At 34.4% G+C, this 22235-nt stretch overlaps 2 protein-coding genes, 1 non-coding gene and 1 pseudogene across 5 annotated transcripts; 2 read left to right on the top strand and 2 right to left on the bottom strand.

The window, feature by feature from the left end:
- The first annotated feature begins 5209 nt into the window (after nt 1-5209).
- Nucleotides 5210-9265, top strand: LOC111285238 (uncharacterized). Of its 3 annotated transcripts, XM_022874577.2 has the most exons (15): nt 5210-5362; nt 5435-5537; nt 5639-5758; nt 5861-5958; nt 6423-6506; nt 6675-6808; nt 6913-6985; nt 7066-7111; nt 7272-7381; nt 7473-7580; nt 7656-7715; nt 7818-7879; nt 8083-8287; nt 8357-8395; nt 8916-9265. In XM_022874577.2, exons 1-15 carry the CDS (start codon nt 5285-5287, stop codon nt 9111-9113), a joined length of 1518 nt encoding a protein of 505 aa, XP_022730312.1. In that variant the 5' UTR covers nt 5210-5284; the 3' UTR covers nt 9114-9265. The 3 variants fall into 3 exon arrangements, with proteins under 3 accessions (XP_022730312.1, XP_022730305.1, XP_022730322.2); XM_022874570.2 differs by having other exon boundaries at nt 8083-8395; XM_022874587.2 differs by having other exon boundaries at nt 5211-5362; nt 5608-5758; nt 8083-8395.
- LOC111285254 (mitochondrial phosphate carrier protein 3, mitochondrial-like) lies at nt 9204-13051 on the bottom strand (annotated as a pseudogene).
- Nucleotides 12959-13030, bottom strand: TRNAD-GUC (transfer RNA aspartic acid (anticodon GUC)). Its single transcript has one exon. It is a non-coding gene; the product is annotated as a tRNA-Asp (tRNA).
- A 963-nt stretch (nt 13052-14014) lies between the features above and the next one.
- Nucleotides 14015-21892, top strand: LOC111285277 (coiled-coil domain-containing protein SCD2-like). The gene is made up of 17 exons (XM_022874636.2): nt 14015-14691; nt 14794-14966; nt 16131-16206; nt 16416-16457; nt 16549-16611; nt 17277-17326; nt 17402-17429; nt 17674-17748; nt 17825-17935; nt 18012-18072; nt 18529-18645; nt 18742-18860; nt 19174-19243; nt 19663-19704; nt 19881-19921; nt 20579-20705; nt 21329-21892. Exons 1-17 carry the CDS (start codon nt 14347-14349, stop codon nt 21457-21459), a joined length of 1671 nt encoding a protein of 556 aa, XP_022730371.2. The 5' UTR covers nt 14015-14346; the 3' UTR covers nt 21460-21892.
- Nucleotides 21893-22235: the final 343 nt, after the last annotated feature.

The following is a 22235-nucleotide window of genomic DNA, read 5'->3' on the forward strand; positions in this document are numbered from 1 at the left end:
GTTGGAGTCATATCAACTTCATTAAATATGAAACACTTGTATGTAGGATCCCAGAATTATGCTACAGCTTTGATTAGTTGATCGTCGATAACTACTGCTAGAAGGTGTGCTATATGCCCGTATCTTTGGTAGAACTGCTCTTGTCTTGACAAACTCATCTTCTTTCAGATATCAACTAAATCCTCTAGATTATTCTGTTTGATGAGGATAGATATTTTTTGAGACAAAGTAGAATCATATCCGATTGGTAAACAATCCTCCATCTTTAGTTAAATCTTTTCTGACTGGGCCCTTACTTCATTGGGTAACTCACAATGTGCTAGTACAAATGAAGAACAAACTAGTCGTTCTGTAGAGTCCATGAAAAATTTTTGTTGAAGACTGTCTTTCAAGCAAATGTTCTTTATGTAACTTTATGATATGCGTATGAACCAATGCAAAAAAATGAGAAAAAGGTTAATATGCCCAGGAAAAAAAATAAATAAATAACTAAATAAATTAAAACATCACACAGAATAAGAAGAATGAACCCTATGCTTCTGGTCAATTCTAAAAAAGAAGGATGATGGCTCTACCTATAGGTTAGGCATTCCTACGGTTCACTATATGTGGTTTGAGGTTAAAGTCTAAAGGTTCCCAAATTGCTCCTTACATCATTATCCATCACAGACTAGTAAGGCACCCTAATCTTCACCCATTACAAGCTATAAGCGAAAAAGGTTCAATTTGAGTGGAAGTATTTCACTAGCCACTACGAAGGCATTAAACCTCATGAAAATAATAGGTACTTTACTCCCTCCTAGAGGGATAGAGCTTGGGTGTAGAGCTCATGTTATGCATATGCATATGAATGATATAATTAATAAAGTAAATAAACATGAATGAATAATAATATATATACAAAAAGGTTCAATTTTATTAGGCTTTTGGATAACACAAATTTATTTGCTGGCCTGACTCTTAGAGTTTTCAACGAAGTCGTCAAGCTGTCATAACATCTAGATCCAGAGATCTATCGCTAGACATTGACTTAAGGAGTCGCCACCAATCTTTTTTATCTAGGTGCGATTGGCCACCAAGGAATCTGTCCTTTCAGGGAACACCTAAGTTTAAGGGTCCCTAAAAGAATATGTTCAGGTCTACTAGCCAGAACAGGGTTCGAGAGTTCGATTACGTGTGAGGAAGGTTATAGCACCCTCACAACGTCCATAAAAAAATGGTACTAGCTTAATTTTGTGTTATCCAATAAGCCTTAAAAATTTACCAAGTAATTAATTATTCGAAATTATTCTCAATTAACTCTAATACTTTTAGCAGAAAATTGAGAAAATCTTCTCACTTCAAAAGTATGCAAGAAAACTACTATTTCACTTGCATAGGTTCCATTGTCGAATTATTGAACATTAAAAAAAATTCAAGAAAATAAAAAAGAAAAAAAATGATTGCTTTTGTACAGAAAAAATTGATACTTTTAACTTTTTCCTAAAATATTTTTTAGAAATTTTAATTTCGAAGAAAATTGATACTTTCAACTTTTTCTCAAAAATATTTTTAGAAAGCTTATTTTCAAAAAAAAATTGATACTTTCAACTTTTCCTCAAAATTTTTTTTTTAGTTTTATTTAAAGAAAATAAATAAAATAAAATAAAATAAAATGGAAATAAAAATAAAGAAAAAATAAAAATAAAATAAAAAGTATTAAACAATTCTAATCTAATCAATAAATAAAAATAATAATAATAATAAATAAATAAATAAAATAATAAAAAATGAAAGAAAAAAAAACCTGGGAACGGCTCGACTTAGCAGCTCGGCTCGGCTCAGCTCGAGGAAAAAAGGATGGCTCGAAGACGCGGCTTGGGGCGTCGACTCGGCTCGAGAAACTGCTTGGAGACGCGGGTCGCACGTAGGTCGAAAGCAGGTTAGCGCTCGGGTCGGGTCGGATCTTGGCAAAACATGCTGATCCTGTGCACACAGTAACGCCAAAACGACGTAGTTTTCAGTAGGTATAAAAGGCTATTCCTTTTATTTTTTCTGCAGACATCTCCTTCCCTCTCTCTCTTCCCTTCTTTTCCTCTCCCTTCTCTCTAAACCACGAAGAACTCCGGTTGAATTCTCGTTGGATTCTAGAAATTTTCATCAGAATCTGAGTTTTTTCATTGAAAGTTCGTCGAAAAACTGATCGATTTCTGGAAATAGTACCAAAAACTAGAAAGTTGGCTGAAAAATTCAAACTTGACTTGAAAAGTCATCAGAAAATTCAAACTTCGTTGAAAAATTCAACCGAAATCTGAAAATTTTCCAAAATTTTTCAGAAAAAATTCACAAAAAAATTCTCTAAAAATTCTCACCGATTCTAGAGCTGTTCTAACGCACCAAAATCATTTTTAGCTTCTGTTTCTTCTCTGTGTTCTCTCTCAGCTAGTGTCTACCTTTTTTTGTGTATTGGTCCTTTGATTCGTAGATCTATTTATAATGATTGATCAAAAGAGTTTCTGATCAATCCTAACTCCTCCTTGGATTGGGATTCAATCATTGAATCCAATATGAACTCTGATTGAATCTCCATTCACGGTAGGATTCTCTAAAAATATTTCAATCTCAGCCGAAAAAAAAAATAAAAAAAATAAAATAAAAAATATTAATAGATAATTAAAAGAAAATAATCAGATAAATCAAAATATTAACAGATAAATAAAAATAATAATAGATAAATTATAATATATAAATAGATAAATAATAATAAATACATATATATAATATATAAATAGATAAATAATATATATATATATTAACAAAATAATAATAATAATAATAAATATATATTAATAAATAGTAATAATAAATAAATAATAAATACATAAGATACAAAGGAAAAAAGAAATATAAAATATAAAATAAAAACAAAAATAATAAAATATAAAATATAAAATAAAATGGATCTACTCATTTGGATCAGACTCAATTAATTCGGATCTTGATCAAATTGAATGTTTACAATATTAATTAAATTAGATACTTGAATATTGTCCTAAAAGCTTAAGCACCAAAGCTGAGTGCATTAATAGAAGCCTTACTCAACGGTCAACACCATGATCGATCAAACCCATGTTCGATTATCAAAAGTTAAGCCTGTCTGTTGGTAAAGAGCATAAAAGGTTTTCCCACTGCCGACACTTACGAATATATTAATTATATATAGCAATTAATGGAAACTTGTCCTCGTGATGGAATATCAATATAGGTTATTGACTTGATCACGTTTTTATTCCCTTCTGAAATTTTAAAGGGCAAACAATCCAAGAACAAAGCCTTTGGATGTCTTGAACAGGGAAAACAAGTTGGTGGGTTCATGCATACATAAAAAACCATGGAACGAAGGGCTTGGCCCCTTGGGGAGGCCTTAACTCAATTTCTGATGAGATTTGAGAGTGACGAATCGGCTACGCGTGATGCAGGTGCTATTGTCCTTTTCCAGCGTCTTAATTTGTGGGGCTATTAAGGCTTTGTTTTTTACCCTTTTAGCTTTCCATTCTCTTGTAGTGAGTTAATATATACTAAAGTGCTCATCTTTTTAAACAGAATCAAGTTCAAGATATATATCAATCATTATTATTATATATATATATATATTATATTAGGCATTTGTTTTGCAAATGTAATAATTTTCATATAATTTGAAGTAAAATCTTAAATGCACTAAATCAATGCAAAAGAATGCATTTTTAAAATCGTTCAAGAAAAGATTACATTTAAATAGACGTAGAAACAATCCTTACTGTATTAAAAAAATCCACAGAACCATTAATTATTTTATATATGCTTGTTGTCTTTAATTGCTATGACTGGTTTGTCCCAACACATCAATCTGCTCGTAAAGGAACAATTGCAAGTTGGTCTTGAGCAGATCTTACATGAAGATGGCAAGCTTGCTTCCCTGAAATATATTTTTCCAGCTGAAAATGTCTCCTTAATTAAAAAAAAAAAAAATTTCCGGGGAAACAAACAAAAATGTTACTACATTGCTGCCATGCATTTTGCTGCCGAAAATGCAATTCTGAAAGATTTTCCAGGAAACCAACATTTGTTGCTTTAATGACTTTGGGACGGCTATAGCAATTACATTAACATCAAATGAAAGAGAAAGGATTGAAATCCTTTCACGCTGCAAGACTCATGCAATAACAGACAAAATCGTTTCTGTCCTTATTCATCAATAAGCTTTTTCAAGGATTTTTGGCTTCTATTCCTACTCAATCTTTTATTTTCTACCCCAAACCTTGTGGTAAATTTGGGCATCCTATGCGTTTGGGATAAGATTTAGAGTAATCAGATGAAACATGTCGTGAGTCAAAAAATTTTTTGTTATGAAATTTATTTAATTAAAAAATTAAAAAAATGTGAAAGATAAAAAAATCAAATGAATGTGACACGTGAATATCTCAAATAGTTTTTTTTGTAAAAATTATCTAATAAAAAAAAAAGATATTCATAGTCAAATCAAATCAAATTCGAATCAAATTCATATTTGATATTAATAATTTATGTGCTTGCTTAGATTAGGTTCGGTCCAATATTTGGGTTACAACATTTTTTCAAATCTATTCTCAATTAAAAAAATAAATCACAAACCATTTATTAAACTTAATTTATATAATAAAAATTTTAAAAAAATTTAAATATAAAAATATAAAAATAAAAATTTATATATATTTTTTTTTGTATAATTATAATATTTTAATTATATATTTTTTTGGACCGAAACATGTCAAGTTCCTGCTTTAATTTTTTTGTTTAAAATTCGATATTAAATTTAAACAAATATAAAATTATATCTAAATCTATTTAAGGTATTTTAATTTTATTCAAATCCTTTTAAAACTTGAATACACATTCAAATTGTAATAGCTTGATGCTCGAGCAGATCTAAAAATAACCTGAGAGGATTTTTTTTTTTTTCTATGGGAAATTCCCTTCTTGTGATAATTCTTCACCTCACGAAAGCTAGGAGGCTTTTTCAATTTGTGGACTCAGTCCTTTACTTTGCCTCTTCCTTGATGGGCTTCAAACTGCTTTAAGAACAGATCGTTGGCTTGTAAAGGAAAAGGGTTTGGATCAAATCATGGACTGAGTTCGTTTTAGCTCAATCCCATTTTACCTCCATTAGATTATGGGCCTGGAAGACCTTCATCTTAAACCCTTTCATCTTTAGTAAACCTTTGGCTAGGGTTTAAGGCTAACATTATCCAATTATTCTTCTTCATCATGACATTGTGAACCATCCATGGCGGTTTCGGGGTTAAGCTTCGCATGCAAACCTCATCTCTCTCTTCGGCCTCCCCTCTTTCACTGCTTCCACAAAGTAATTCTACTTTTTTCTACATGGGTTTTGTTAATTATTTTATTTCTCAAATTTTTGATCATTTCTTTGTAGATTCGGTTCGGTTCCGTTGCTGCAATTGAGACGCTTGATGAACCAGAAACTTTTATCAAATACAACAACAGTCAAAGCTCTGACCTTTCTACTGAAAAAAATGGTATGTCAGTTTTATTTTTTTGGGTTTTTTTTATTTGATTGAATTTACATGTTTCTCATATTGATTATAGATTAAAAAAAATAAACTTTTGGGTGTTCAAGTGAGTGGAGAGGACAGCAAGTTGCCACAGTGGAAGAAGCTGAATTCTCAGGATCTTGGGATTAACACTTCAACCATTTCCAGGCCAACAAGGAAAGTTCTTAATGGACTCAAAAGAAAGGGTATTAGTGTTATATATTTCCATTGCGATATGTGAGAGAATGAAACTTGTTGTTTTCTAAATATAAGTTTGGAAATCTCAGCCTTTTCTCTTGTGCTTGTAGGGTATGAGGTATACCTTGTAGGAGGTTGTGTACGGGATTTTATTTTGAATCGAACACCGAAGGACTTTGATATAATAACTACAGCAGAACTTAGAGAGGTTGTTGTTAATGGCCTTTTTTTAGTTGTTGTTATTTTGATCTTATTGCTTGTTTATTAAAAGTATCTGTGCTTGTTGTATTAAGTGGTGTTGATTTGCTGGTGCTTTTCTCTGTGTTAGCTAGGTGAAAGGCTTGCTTAACTATAAATAGAATACTAATAAGGTATTAAGGAACTATTAAAACCGCTCTTCACAGGCTAGTTGACTCTTAGCTTCCAGCGAGCTGTTAGGTAATCAACATGCTAAAAGCTAAAATTTGATCCTACTAGCATCTGATAAAATTAGCACGTCATATGCATCGCAGTGCAAACATGTTGTTGTATCAGGTTGATGCCACATAAAAAAGGATCGCTCTGTGATGGTTTCTCTAATCTCTATTGTTAGTGTATGTCTTACCGTCTGAGGAGGTTTCCCAATTCCTTAGCTTTCAGACATTATAAAATTTATTTTTTCCAAATTTTCAGGTGATGAGGGCATTTTCACAATGTGAAATAATTGGAAAACGGTTTCCTATATGCCATGTGCACATCGGTGATACAATAGTGGAGGTTTGTTCTTAGTTGATCTTTTTCCCCAGGCAGCAATTGAAATTTATTTTCCATTTTATGCTTGTTAGTTTTCTCTTGGTAATGGCTTTTAATGAAGGTTATCTATTTCAAATTTCCCTTTTTCTTTTTGCTGTTTTATTAGTATTTTGTTATCTCTTTATAATTTAGGTTTCAAGTTTTAGCACATCCAGACGGAATTTTGAGAGGGGCCTTACCTATGAACTTGGAAGACCTGCTGAATGTGACGAGAAGGATTTTGTTCGTTGGAGAAATTGTTTGCAACGGGACTTTACAATTAACGGGTTAATATTTTAACATTTTGAACTTATGATTTATGTACTGCTACTTGTTCGAATTTTATTTATGTGCGTTATCTTTAATTTAAGACGCCGCTCTGTTTCTACAGGTTAATGTTTGATCCATATGCAAGGATAATTTATGACTACATGGGAGGAATTGAAGATATTAAAAAGGCTAAAGTATGCATTATGGGTTGTTGCTTTGGTTGCTTTAGAAATTATAATTGATGTACATTGCCCTTTATCTTCTGTTATTGTAGTTACGAACTATGGTTCCTGCAAGTACTTCATTTCAAGAGGATTGCGGTGAGTTTATTGTATGCATTTTCACTCTATTACTTTTCATCTCGTAATATAGTAACTGTCATGCTATTGTCTGCTGTGTTTACCTAGAAGTGCACAACTTTTTATGGCCCATCTTCTGTACTTACTGAGAAAATTGTTCCTCCCTTCATACTCTTTGCAGCTCGCATACTACGTGCAATAAGAATTGCTGCCCGGTTAGGCTTTAGTTTTTCTAGGGAAACAGCTCATTTTGTCAAAAATCTGTCTTGCTTGATATTGAGTTTGGATAAGGTATACAGAAAGCTCCTTTAAGAGTTTTCCCAGCATTTAAGTTCTGTGAAAATGTTGCTGGCTGATTTTATTCATTAATGGTAATGTTTAGTCAAGGCTTCTGATGGAAATGAACTACATGCTGGCATATGGTTCTGCAGAAGCTTCTTTGAGATTGTTATGGAAATTTGGACTCTTAGAAATACTTTTACCTATTCAGGTATGGAACTGAAAAATGAATTTCCTTTTATGCCTGTTATTTTGATACTAATGTTGATGGAACTTCATCTTACAGGCTGCATATTTTGTTCGCAATGGCTTCAGGAGGCGTGATAAGAGATCTAATATGCTCTTGGTAAGTTTTGGTCTGTAATGTATCGTGTTGAGGAGGAGTTACAAAATGACCTGCAGCTATGTGATAGCATAGAGTCCATTAATTTTCTGATGTTTTATGCAGTCATTATTTTCTAAACTGGACAGACTTCTGGCACCGGACAGACCATGTCACAGTAGTTTATGGTAAGGTTGTCAACAAGAAGAAAATCTGAAAATCCATATCTAGTCCTTTCATATGCAATAGCCATCAATATAATGCAATGTCAATATTCTTGATGATGGCCTGTTAGACTGTTAGACAAAGTATGCAAAGTAAGATTTTTTTCTGTTTTTGGTGTACTCTTTTGAAGCCACTCATCCTTAAAACATCCTCTTATTGCTAACAGGATTGGAATTTTAGCATTCCATAAAGCACTTTCTGACAAACCTAGAGATCCTTTGGTTGTCGCGGCATTTAGCCTTGCTGTCCACAATGGTGGAGATATATTGGAAGCAGTAAATATTGCCAGGAGGATCAATAAATCACATGGCAGTAGCTTTCATGAACTCTCAGAACCAGGGAATCTAGACAACCAGGCATTAACTGATGAGGTTATGGATCTTGCTGCATCTGTAAAAAGCACATTGTGCATGATGACTGATGAGTATTTTGTCTCTCAGGCAATGTCAGCATACCCTCAAGCCCCAGTCTCAGATCTGGTGAGTAATTCTCTTTATGTTTCCCTTCTATTTTCTGGTTTTATGGACAACACACTAGGATGCTGCCAACCAGGCATCAACACTGAACCAAAGCAAACATCTGGTAGGAAGCAATGTCTAGTTTCCTTCCCTTCACCAATTTAAAGCTATTCTTGAAGTTGAAATTAATAGTTGTCGGTTAACAATACATCTATGAATTAATAGTTGCACCACTAGCTAGACTTGCTTTTCAAAAAGGTAACATTAGGTAGAAGAAATTTTTTATTCAGGTCAAATGTGGAACTTAAGCAACTTTCTGTCCGAAATCACAAAATACCACAAGGAGAGGTGGGTTTCTGATTCCGGGACTATGGTACTGTTGGGAATTTGACATTTTCCGCAGGAATAGGATAACCCTGAATCAATAGTGGGAATCAGATATCCACAATCAAGATTTTGGAGGAAAATTTTTGGATTCCCCCGAACTAAACACCCTCCTAAAAGGCATGCCTGATTTGTTCCCCTAATCTTACATGTGCAGGTATTTATACCATTGGCGTTGTATTTGAAAGTCTGCAAGGTCTTTGAGTGCATCAGAGAGGGTGTGGAGAAGGGATTTGTGGCAAAGCAAGGCAGCAGGATTGACTATGAGATGTTAGCAGTAGGAAGCTTGAGGGAAGTTCGACATACATTTGCTAGGGTTGTTTTCGATACTGTATACCCTCTTAACCCAACATGAACTAAGATGCCGCATGGTAAGTGGTTGTATGCCATGGGAAAGAAACTCTCAAATTGTTATATGGTAAAATATGTTGAAGCCCCATTTTGTTTCTTGTGTATGCCCTGCACAAGTACATGGAATAAATTTACTCAGAAAGCCCATTCTTTTTCGCCATGGACTTCACCATTGAGAAGACACCCTTTCTTGTTCATCTTGGTCATGGCAATTTCTTGTATTTATATTGTATCTGTTTCATGTTAAACACAAACAAACACAATAATTATCATGTCATAATTCTATCATTACGTTAAACACAATATGTTTTCATTAAATTTGATAATTTTAAACACAACAAGACAATAAAAAGAGTAATTTCCTAATCTGAATGTTTGATTTAACAAGAGTGCTTTGAGGGTGCTGCCTCCAGATCGAATTCAAGAAACAAGAGTATAATCTGTGAAGAATTCTGCATTAAGTAACTATGTCTGCAAAAAGAATACAATTCAGAGACCAACAGCGACCAATGCTAATTTTGTGGACTCTCTTAATGAGGGGAACCCCCCTTTCAAAAGTCCTAGAATGAACAAACAAAAGTTGCATCGTGTTTGCCATGAAGTACATTTTATCATACCTTTGCAGCGGCAGGAGTAGAAGCGCCACCACCAGTGATTGGCCTGCAGGAAGGAACCAGATTTAGGTCATTTGATTGTTTGCAGATAGGACTAAAATGAATGAATTTATTGGAGAGAAGGTAATTTACCTTGATGTACCTAAGAACCATCAAAACTATAAATAAGTGAGAGTCTAAGCAAATGCTAGAAGCATAAAACTTACAGCCCAACAAAAACTTTAAAAGCATCATAGATTCCCCATTCTGCTCCCGTAAGGGTTCCAATCATGACAATACGAAGGGGCAGTCCAGGGGCTTTCACCCCACAATCCTAGCTTCTTCACCGCCTGCAACAAAATGAAGCAGGTGAACATATCAAAAGTGAAAGAGAAACATATATATATATATATATATATATATATCCGTGCAATTCAAACGTAATAAGGTTTTTACTCACATCATCAACCGTTGGCCCCTTGGCGTTGTTGAGAAAGACACCATGTTGTCAGCAGGATGTGATACAACAGCACAGAAAACACCAGCTATGTCTCCACCAGCAAAGCTCACCCCAAGGTGCAAAGATTTACTGCACTGGTCGTTCGAGGTGGGGATGGAATACTTGTAGAGTAGCTCAACAATTGTTTCAAAAGACGCAAATTTCATCATTGTATCTTCAAAATATCAATTCAGTTCATCAGCACATATTCAAAACTTCTCACAACCGACCGAATTACATAGACGAGATTAACAGAACACAAACACACAAAAATTAAGCATTATATTCAGAGTTTAACACACAAAACTGTCGCATCCAAATACGAAGGAAATTCAAACTTTATGGCAAACAAACATGTCAGTAAAAACAGATCATCATAAAGCATATATGAAACATTAAATGAAGGAAAATGTTTGGCTTACATGGAATCTGTCGTCCCCAGAGAGGAACGAGTCCTTTGCGCAACCTACAAACATGTTAAGATCATAGTATCAACATCTCATGCAAAAAATAAATCCACTACATAGGCCAAATATTTATTGTACAGTTATCAAAACCGCCAGCGCCTTCAGCCTTCACAAACTTTGGAAACCCATCTGATAAACCTCGTGCAAATGCAGGCTGAGTTTGCACACGAACTTTGACTGCCTCCATGGGGTAGAGAGCAACATCAGCAATCAATTCAGCAGATGCAGAACCAGCAAGATAAATCAGGGTCTTATACTTTGAAGCATATTCAGGCCCAGCAATGTCAGAATAGTACTTCTTGAAGAATTAATAGAAACCAAATTTACAAGCTCCCTGTGCACAGTAACCAAGTAGGGTAGGCACCCAACCCTTGAAAAAACCTTTGGCAGCTCCTTCAGCAAAACTCCAAACCCAGATGGGATGCTCTTGTATTTTGCTGGGTCAATCTGAGATTTCAACAGCATTCATATTACCATTCCCTTTAGTCCAATAAGACAAAACAACAAGATATAATAGTGTTTGCAACAATTAAAATAAAAAATCAAAACAATGAAGCTCTCATGATGTAGTAACATGTTAGGTAAAAAAGGTTGAAAATAAACCATTTCTTTTTTATATTTGACAATCAACCATATCATCGATTTGAAAAAAACGTTTCAGAGAATCCCAAGAACTAAACAAACAACCCATAAGTCCAAAACTCTGGAATCACAGGAAAAGTTGACTATATTTTTCTTGTAGTTGAAAGTCAATACAGTAATAAAAGCTTGATCAAAGCATCAACCACGAAATTCCAGATACAAAGACCAAATCAAATAAAAATGACATTTACAAAAAAAAAAAAAAAAGCCAAACATGGTTTTTTTTTTTTTTATTCAAAGATAGCACACGCTATTAATTCAAAATTGATTGATTTAAAGTTAACGCGGAATCATATATAACTACATAGATATGGGAAGCCAGCCAATGCGAGGCATGAACCCTACTTACCTGGGATGCGCCAAACATGGTTTTAAGCCTTAGTCTATCATTTCTTCGGATGATCAAATTCAGGATTAGAATAAACATCTTGAATTCCATCATATAAAATGACTTATCGGAATAATCAAAGATTATGTAAATGCAAAAGATGGTTGGATGACGGAAGAAAGAATACCTGCATATTGCACTTAACGAGATCGAGAGGCGTGACGGCGGTTTGAGTAGGACCGCAGCTCAATATCCCACCGGCAGTACACGCGGTGAAAAAAGCCGGCGTGTACATCTCGATCCTCTCCTTCGGCAAGGGTATCACAATCCCACTCGCAGTGACCCCTGCATCACCGACCAAGTTCAATGATGGTGTTGATGAAACAGACGATGATCCACGCAGCACATGATGATGATTGGCGTTTAGAGGAAGCTAGGAAGGAGAGATTGGCGAGAGTCATTAGAGACTGCCATTTTTTTATTTGTTGTAATTTTGGTTCTTCTCTCTTACCATGAGTGAAATGGTTCTTGGTTTTGAGCGAGCAGACGATACGAAGAAAATGGAAAGTTTGTGGTGTGTTTGAAATGCAAGAAGCGAAGAAGAATATGAAAAATCAGTCGAAAATTCTCTGCGTTCTTCAAGGACTGTCCTTCCTTTGCTTCCGCGCTCTTTTTTTTTAAATAAAATACGTCATTAATTCCAAATTAAAATTGATTTAATAATTTAAATTAACGTAAAATTTCGCATAAATTACAATTTACATATTTAAATTTTTCGATGCAAAAAGCTTCTTTAATACGAGATATGAGTTTCGTTTATCCAAAACTTTCATATACCCTATTATTGATAATTTACGAGATAAAAATAACACATTTTATTTTTTATTTAAAATTATGACAGATTATTAAATCAAAATTAATTATTTAAATTAACGTAAAATCTTATATAAATTATTAGGCACACACACCCGAACTACCCAACGTGTCGCTTGCACAATTTTTATTGACCTTTTTTCCTCACTTTTAATTTTTACTAATTCGATCGTTGACCTTGGTACCCTAATTTTTAAGAAAAATAAATAGTTCAGCATTATACAAACTATACTGTTTGACTTAATTTTCATTTAAACTTTTTTGTTTTCAATATAAAAATATTGTAAAACACATTTCAGCCTGATAAAAAGTTATTACTGTTGATGAAAAATTATTGGATTATCTCCGTTACAAAGGCCAATAATTTGGTAACAACGTCACGCTGTTGACTCATGCGCCATTGTTAGATCACCAAACTACTCCCATAAAACAAAATAAAAAAAGAACCGCCGTTGCCGGGGATCGAACCCGGGTCACCCGCGTGACAGGCGGGAATACTTACCATTATACTACAACGACACGATGCAAGTATCCTGCCATGGTTTAGATTTGTTCATTTATTAACCTTACCAGCCTAAGAACTTTTTTTTTTTTTTTAATTAGTGTTTCATGCACATGCTTTTTGCACATGGGTGATTTTATAATTTTTATAATGAAAATAATAAGATTGTAAATCATGAATGATAAATTGATTAATTTCTAATTAGTAAAAGCTTTAAGCATAAGGACATGAAATATATGTTAATAAAAAAGGTATTTTCATGAAAAATTTTATATTTAAAATAAAATGATCTTTATGGAAAACAACAATATACTTTAAATTTAATTATTAAACTTTTTGATTGATTTATTTGTTTGATTATTTAATTATGATTTTAATTTATATTTATAATTTTATAAAAAATTATTAAAATTTTAAATCCCAAAAAAAAAAAAGAGAAAACACATGAATTTGATAACTATCTTTTCAACAATTAATTTAAAAAAATTATATAAGGTAAAATTTAATCATTTTTTGATATGTCATCATTTTTTTTATTTAAGGATTAAGGATTCGACTTTTAGGGAAAAAAATAAGTGCAACACCATTAATTAATTATTGATAGCTAAAATTTTTTAAACTTAACAATTAATTGTGAGAAGTAATATATTATTTTACTCATAAGTAAATTATAATATTTTAAGCCATTAATGACTCAATATAATAATTATTCAAGTTTATATATGTATTTATAAGTGATTTATTTACTAACTTTTAAGTACCAAACTTCATATATTCTTAGCTAATTAAGTGTTAATATTTTAGGTACTTGCTTTGGTGGCTTCACGAACATAAAAATACATGCAGACAATATCATATAATGGACCGATGTATAGATTTTGTTTGATAATCATTAAGTCGAGGGTGAAGAAGCTACCACGTGGCAGTGGGTAAGGTAGGTTGCTTCGTGGCTTAGTCGGCTAAGGGGCTCAGGACAAAATGATTGGCTCCGATTTTGCACTGTTACAACGCAGCCAAAACATTCTCTGTCCAGGATCCTTCGCTATCGGAGCCAAAATCTTGGACCCCACGCGCCAGCTCAGTTTAACACGTTGTGCACTGGGTCCCTACATTTCCCCTTTCGATTCTCTCCCGCGAAACCCGCACTAAGCCCTAAAACGATGTCGTCTTGCTCAATCCTCTTCCTCCCCAATCCATATTTCAACAGTGTTTCAACCCCGTCTCTCTCTCTCCTCCGGTTCTCTCGAGACGAGGCCAAATCCTCCCATTTTACCCCCAAAATCTAGCTCAATTTAAAAAAAGAAAATAAATAACAGTTACATTAAGTAAAGTGATGGATCGGAGGACGGAGAGTCCCGTGTACGGGCCACAGTGGAGCTGTGGATCGAGTAGCTCGGGTTCGTCGTCTCCCGCTCATCCGCAGTCACTGTTGCAGCCGGGTGCCGCCGGTGGTTTCTCAACCATCAAGCGCACACAAAACGTAGCCGCCAAAGCCGCTGCTCAACGACTCGCTCAAGTCATGGCTTCGCAGACCACCGACGACGATGAGGAAGACGACGATCTAGGTTTCCAGTTCGGCGGTCCTTCTGTACCTACTAGCTTCTCTAATAACGGTTTAAATCACAGTACTTTGCCGGCAATCTCTGTCACTCGGCCTAATAGATCTGCCTCCCCTGCGGTAATGACTTTGAATTGAAGTTAATTAGGGAGGTTTTTCTTTGCTCTTTTTGTGGATTTGAATTTTTTGATCTGACTTGGAGTTTTTGGTAATTTTGATTAGTTAGGTCGGAATTTTGTAGAGCATGCGCCTTCGGTGCGGTCCACGTCAGCAGGGAGGCCGGCAATGTCGATGCGGTCAACGACGCCAACATTGTTGCCGCCGAGTAGAACTTCAGTTCGCACGCCAGTTACTATACCTCCGATTGATCCTCCTAATAGAAGCAGAGATAAAAGGTTAGCTTTCATGAAATTTTATTGCTTAAGAATATATTTAGAATTTATATGTGCACCGTATAAAAGACAGATGAGTCTTTGATAGAAGGAAACTTCAAATTATATAATAGTAACTGAGATGGTAAGATAGCAGCTAATTAGTAGATACTGAGGTTGTAAAAGGACCAACTGAGCGAACTGATTAATGTATTAGTACAGATGGTAAAATCATATCAGTTCAAGGCATCTTCATGCAATTGCAATGTATTTATTTATATTTGCAGCTACTATTTTGTCATTAGAAAAATATTCCTCTCTCTATATATAGTTACATTAATTTATCTTTGAATGCTGTTACTAAGGCACTAATATACCGTCTATCACTGACAAATATAGGTTTTCAATGCTGTTATCGTGCTGGGTCAACCCATTAGGACATTACACATTTTTATCTTATCAGTATTTGCAAAGGATAATGCTTATTGAATTTCTAAACTAGAACCATTCATCTTGTTTTTCAAAGAACATATCAATATCATTGACACTTCATGGTAATACCTAATTAATAATGTAATGTTCTTCTTTTATTCCTTACATATTCTATCATCTAAATTTGTTCTTAGTTTGATGCCTAAACTTTTTATTCCAATATCTAAACAACATTTTTATCTCTTAAAAAAAATCCTTATAGATCATGCCTTTTATGTTCTAGTTTGTTCAAATGATACTGTGATCCAAATCCTTATAAGTCTTACTAGAACCATTAGTAGATCTGTTATGACATCATCTTTTTTGTTTATGGACCTATATTCTTTATCTTTTGGCAAAAATGTCTTAAGCTTCAAATCAAATGCAGTTTCCTCTATATAATTCTTCATTTCTCCCTTAGTAGATTATCTAATAAGCTTATTTATCTGTATTTGCTGTGCCTAATTTCTTCATTTGCCTTGTTTCTGAAACCAATTTAAAAAATATTGTTTTCTTTTCCTTGGGACGTCATTCTCTGTATGCATAATCTTACATGTGCTCTTGTTTTTTTCTCATTGCGTGTAGAGTATTGTTGAGTTTAAATGCCTGTTTTTGAAAATTTTTTATTGTTATGTGATGAGAAAGTTAAAAAAGTTCAACCTTTTGTAAGCCAATAGATTTGAAGCAGTGGAATTATGTTACTGGAAAGTATTGCAGGTTTACAGCTGATGTAGGACAACTCAAAGCAAAAGACACTGGAGATCAGCGTGAAGCTTCTGCACTTTGTGATGAAGTAAGTAACTGGCATTTATCAATTTATGTCTCGATATCTGACTTATACAGCTCTCAAATATATTAATCTTATATAGATTCTATGAGCTGCATAATCTATAATGTAATCATGCCTGTGAGGGTACACAATCTTTTTGTTTATCTTTCATTTGAACTTGAAATCTTATTCTTGAAGCAGTTGGTTTGAAGCTAATGTATGCTATGTTGCAGCTTGATATGCTACAAGAAGAGAATGAGAACCTACTTGACAAGGTGCACTATCCCACCCTAGAGAATTAAAAATTCGTTATTATGGTTGTGTTATCTGTGACATGTAGCATTTATGCCTGTGTATGCTGTACAGCTTCATTCTGCTGAAGAAAGACGTGAAGAAGCAGAAGCAAGAGCTAGGGAGCTTGAGAAACAGGTTCGTTACTCTTCTTTCTTTGGTTGCTAGATCTTCTCTCCCTGCTTGGTATGGTGTGCATGGCTTATCATATTAAAATGTGTAGCATCATCTGAGTTGTTTCACCCCAAATGTTTCTAGTCTGTGAAGCATAGTTGTTGATGTGGGGCATTTATGTAATTTAAACATGATGACACAGCATTTCCTGAATGCAAATGGGTAACACTTTAGATGTCTTTCCTTGAAGTATCTCATCCAGCAGCTTCTAGTGCTGCTTATTTGTTAAAGGGCTTAACATTATGTACTCTTTGAAATTACTCATATAGTTCATATTACACTTATATAACTTAGTATCTCCAACTTTCAAGTTCTCTATTTACATTATTGGTTCTTGATATTTAAGCAGTACTGGATTATGTATGAGGTAGAATCTTTATAGTCTAGGCATCCACCAGGTGGGACATTGACATAAATCTCTTAAATAGGCATATACTTGAAAAAGCATATTCAGGTACTCATGTTACGCATTTTTGTAACTTGTGAACATGTTGTTACATCATTGAGGTATGAGTGAATTCAGCATTTGAGTTGTGAGCTGTGAGCATTGCCTAAGCGGCAAAATATTCATTGTTCATTAGCTTGCTGCATTCATACAGTTGCTTACTTATTAAATTTTATGTTAACAGGTCGCTTCCTTAGGAGAAGGTGTATCTCTGGAAGCCAAATTATTAAGTAGGTAAGTGTGTGTATTTTGCATTTGCTAGTTGTTCTATTTATTTTCACTGTATGATAATATGTAGTTTTTCTGCAGGAAGGAAGCAGCTTTGCGTCAAAGGGAGGTAAACAAAATATTATACTTATAGAGTCAAGCTTACTTCTTTTCATATCTTCAGGCTTATGAATTAAATATTATATGGTTACTTGACCTATATTTCCTATTTTAGATGTTTGCCAGGAACAATAATATTGGTTATCTCTCTCTCTCCCCTCCATCCCAGCCGTTTATTTGAAGCTACTTTATTTAAGCTGTAAAACATTTGTCTCATTAAAAACAAAAAAGCTGCAAAATGTTCTTTCTTGCAGGCTGCTCTTAAGGCTGCAAAACAGACAAAGGATTGTAGGGAGGAGGAAATTGCGGCCCTTCATTCAGAACTTGAGGTAAAGTGTGCCAATAATGCTGGTGTGTAGAAGTGTGTTGATGCTGAAAGTAATTCTATGACTTTCTTTTGATCAGAACTTGAAGGATGGAACTGCTACAGTCATGGAACAGCTCCATGAAGCAGAATCTGAAACAAAAGCTCTTCGCTTAATGACACAGAGAATGATTTTGACTCAGGAAGAGATGGTTTGTCCATTCATGTTCAAGTCACTTTTATTGCTGGATGCTTAAATTCTAATTGTATGCTAAATCTACATTGTAGGAGGAAGTTGTCCTGAAGAGATGTTGGCTTGCTCGTTACTGGGGATTAGCTGTACAGCATGGTAATCAACTATCACGTTCTTCTTAAGCAAGGAAATAATTTACTTCTTAATTTTGCCAACTAAGATGCATAGAAAAGTGAGAATTTGATCCCATACCTGTGATGTAGTGCACCTTTGGCGTGAAAGTTTTGACCATCCCTAAGATTCATGAAGTTGAAGGATCTTGTTGTATGTCTGACTTGGTCAGTTCTTAGTCCTTTTTTTGTCCTAAGATATTATTGGTAATGGACCTATATTTGTTGTAGATTGTGGATACCAGCTTTGCTATTGTTCTTTTGCCAGCCAGTATCATATCCTCATAGCAATTCTTAGCCTTTTTATTTCAACACTTTGGTGGTGGAATTTTCATTTTTCATTCCTACAAAATTGATTCATCCTATTCCTTCTTTGCAGTCATTTTATTGTTTATAACCAGATAGGATTTGTTTTTCCCACAATTGCTACTGGATTTTGCAGGCATATGTGCAGATATAGCAGTGTCAAAGCATGAATATTGGTCTGCATTGGCTCCTCTTCCATTTGAAGTTGTTGTTTCTGCTGGACAAAAGGCTAACGAGGAGGCCTGGGATAGAGGCTAGTTCAATTTTTTACCATATCCCATTCACTCCCTCTTTTTTAAAAAAAAAAAATAATTTATTTTGACCTATTAAAATTGTAGAATTGATACAGGTGGTGGTGATCCAGACCGGAGTAAACTTGTCCGGGATGTGAATGATCTGACAGGAGAAGGAAATATTGAGAGTATGCTTTCAGTTGAAATGGGCCTAAGGGAATTGGCATCTTTGAAGGTTGATTCTTTTTTCTAAAAGGAAAATTAAAATTTTAATTTTTTTTCTGTTCCATTGGCATGTTATTTAGTATCTATATTTTTCCTGGATGTTTTACATTGATTCTTCTTTATAAATTTATATGAATTGCATATATATGAAGGTTTATGCCTTGGCCATTAAATTTTAAAAATTTAGTTGTAGTAACACTTCTTCCCCTCCAACATGCATTTACATGAAGTTCCATTTTATTATTACTTACGTATTTCATGTGCTCTTTTGTAAAGCACAGCTTTATAGAGTTATTTTTATCTGCACTCGTTGCTGTTTTCAGGTTGAAGACGCTGTTTTACATGCATTAGGCAGGCACAGACGACTGAGTTTGCTTCATCAATCCATCTCAGGTTTTCTTCATCTGTGTTATGTGCAAGATTTTTTTTTTTTTTTATGAGTAATCAATCTAGTTGGATGTACTTAATTTCTCAATATTTATATTTCCCCCAATTAATTCCTTAAGGATGCCAATATTTTCATTTCCTTGTGTGGCAATCCTAGCTTTTATTCACTTTATCTTGCACTTTTAGTTGATGTTCAATAAAATGGGGTGAAACTAGTGACTGTTATATCCAACTTTTCCTCCTGAAGAAACAGCGCCTGATTCTTTTTTTTCTTGAGGCAAAAGCTGTGACAAATTTTTTTAATTTCTTTGCTAGCTATTCTTTCCCTTCTACAATTGCATCTGTTGGAAATCAATTATATTCTGATATGAGTGAAATATTATGCACTAGTATTTATCCTTTTTCTTCTTTTATTTGATTTTCAGATTCAAAGTCATCGGGTGATCCTAAGTTGATAGATGCATTTGGTAAGAGAGACACTTTGTGTCTGTCATCGGGCACTATTATAACTTCCTCTTACGGCATATTTTCATGTTGTTTTTGGGAAAACTCTGGCCTCAATTAGTTTAAAAAGATTCAGTTGTTCTTTCTCTTTTTGGTTTTATTTAAATGAATTTTTTTTTTTTTTGCCTTTCAACTGCAGAACTAAGTGAAGAGGAGGGAGAAGATGTTCTTTTCAAAGAGGTTAGTCACTTTCTTCATTCAAATACTTTGCATGCTGATCATATGTGAGCCTTCAATGCAATATCTCTTTTCTCATTCTCTGGTGATTTTTTTGTTGTCTGGGCCTTTTTGCCTAATATTATCTGTTGCTAGATCATAGTTAATTTATATATATCAATTTTAAGCGTGTTTCTTCTTCTTCCTCCTCCTTTGATTCACCCTTCTCTCTCTCTCCCTTCGTGGTTCTGTTGGAGCTGATTCACAGCCTCCCCTCGTTTTCATACCTCCCTATATCTATTTCCTAGGGGATATGTAAGAACACATTTTTTATTCTTTTTATAAGAGTTGAATGTCCATGAGCATCATTTGTCCATGCTATGATAGCCAGTTATGCATGGTTCTTGCAGATTAAGTTTTAATGAATTAGGAATGTAATATTCTCAACAATAAAAATTGCCCTTCAAATTTCTGCTTTCTGGTCTTATCAACCTTTGGTAAACCAAATTTCCATTTACTCAAGGGTAGCAAGCTCAAAACCACATCAAGTTCTGAATTCAGGAGTGTTTTGGCATCATAGTAGGTTAGCTACCTCAGTGCAGGCACTCTGGTGCTTCTCTTGCTGTAGAAGGTTCGCATTATGTCAGAAATTCTTGTTCTTATAACTTGTAATTGTTATAGGCTTGGTTAACATATTTCTGGAGAAGAGCCAAAGTACATGGTATTGAAGAGGATATTGCAGAAGAGCGGCTTCGATGTTGGATCAGCCATAGTGGGCAGACCCCTACTTCACACAATGCTGTGGATGGTAAACCAACCTTCTTTTTTTTCTCTTTTCCCTAAAAACTGCGTATGGTGGTGAAATACATCCTCTTTCTGCCTTTTGCTTTCTGAATTTTTTACATTTTGTTTCTATTATACTTGTTTGTTACTCATTATTGAACTTTCCTATTAAGTTGTGCCCGATTCTTGTTGATGAAAGAAATTGTCTCTGGGGAACTTCAGAAAAAGTCAAAAACTAGCATGAATTTTGTGCCATATCTAAAAACATTTTTCAAGCCTAGGTTGGACTCTATCTGTAAAGTTGTCTCTTTTCTTGCAGTAAACTATTTTCATCTCATAGAAGAAGTAAAGAACCTCAAGTTATTCTTGTGAATCTCGTAGAAGTATAAGAACCCCAAGATATTTTTGTGATTGGCAATAGATTTTTCTTTCTGATGTTTCCTTCAATATTATCACATCCTTCAATCTTGGGGAGTGCAAAACAAATTTGGGCAAAGAAAGAAATATACACGAGTGAAACTAATACACAATACAAAAATTGGGGGGGGGGGGGAGGAGGAGGGAGAAGAGTGATTGATTGAATGTTAAATGTGCCATTTCAATAACATCTGATTTCAAATTTGGCTTGCATCGTGTGCTGACTGGCAGTTGATCGAGGTTTATATGAGCTGCGGAAGTTGGGTATAGAACAGCAGCTTTGGGAAGCATCTCGTAAAGAAATTGACCAGCCATCTGCTGCATCAATGTCTAATCACAAAGATTTGGACAACGCTTTGTGATCTGTTTCGTCCTTCTCCCCGTCTTCTTCTTTTTTCGCCATCTTGATAAGTTTGCATCAAATATTAAGTTTTTATATTTATTGTTCAATTTTTTTCATTAATTTTTATTACAGCTTGCTTAAATTTCACAGTTTTGATTTCTTGTCTTTGGTTTAATTTGACGACCCGATACCTGGTGTAATAGATCTTGATACTTGTTTGAGCTTCAAGTGAAGATCCCAAGTAACATTTTGGAGGTTCATTTCGATCGTAATTGCTGCAATATTTGTGCATAAGATGCATCGTGCCTGTTTTTCATGTTTCATCTGTGCTAAGTGGGTATTTTCGCCTGTGAAAGCGAAATTTGGGTCAGCTTTAAATGATGTATGGCTGATTGTAAGTACATAAAGAAATTGTGAGAAAAAGATCTGATCACTTGCTGTTGTCCACTTAACTTTCTTATTCTGTGTAAATGTAAATACAGCAATGGCGCATAACTTGGTAAGTTTTTCAGGTATGGCGACTGGTGTCACCAATCAAACTGAAAGCAATCCAGAAAAAGAGACATGGGTTTGTACTTGTAGATCAAGAAAAGTTGATTAATCCATCCGTTTATTGAATAAGCAAAAAAACAACTATTGAATCACTGTTGATATTGGACCTGCCAATAAACTTCAGGATGCCTTTGTCCTCTCAAGAATATTAAGAAGTGAAAAATGGAAAGTAATCCTGTAAAGCCACTTCCCGAGGAGCATGCTCTATGTTTTTTCTCCTTTGTCAAAAGGGATATACAAGGT

The sequence above is a fragment of the Durio zibethinus genome, chromosome 17 (genome assembly GCF_047325235.1).
Source record: "Durio zibethinus cultivar Kanyao isolate XHJ-2024 chromosome 17, ASM4732523v1, whole genome shotgun sequence".
NCBI lineage: Eukaryota > Viridiplantae > Streptophyta > Magnoliopsida > Malvales > Malvaceae > Durio > Durio zibethinus.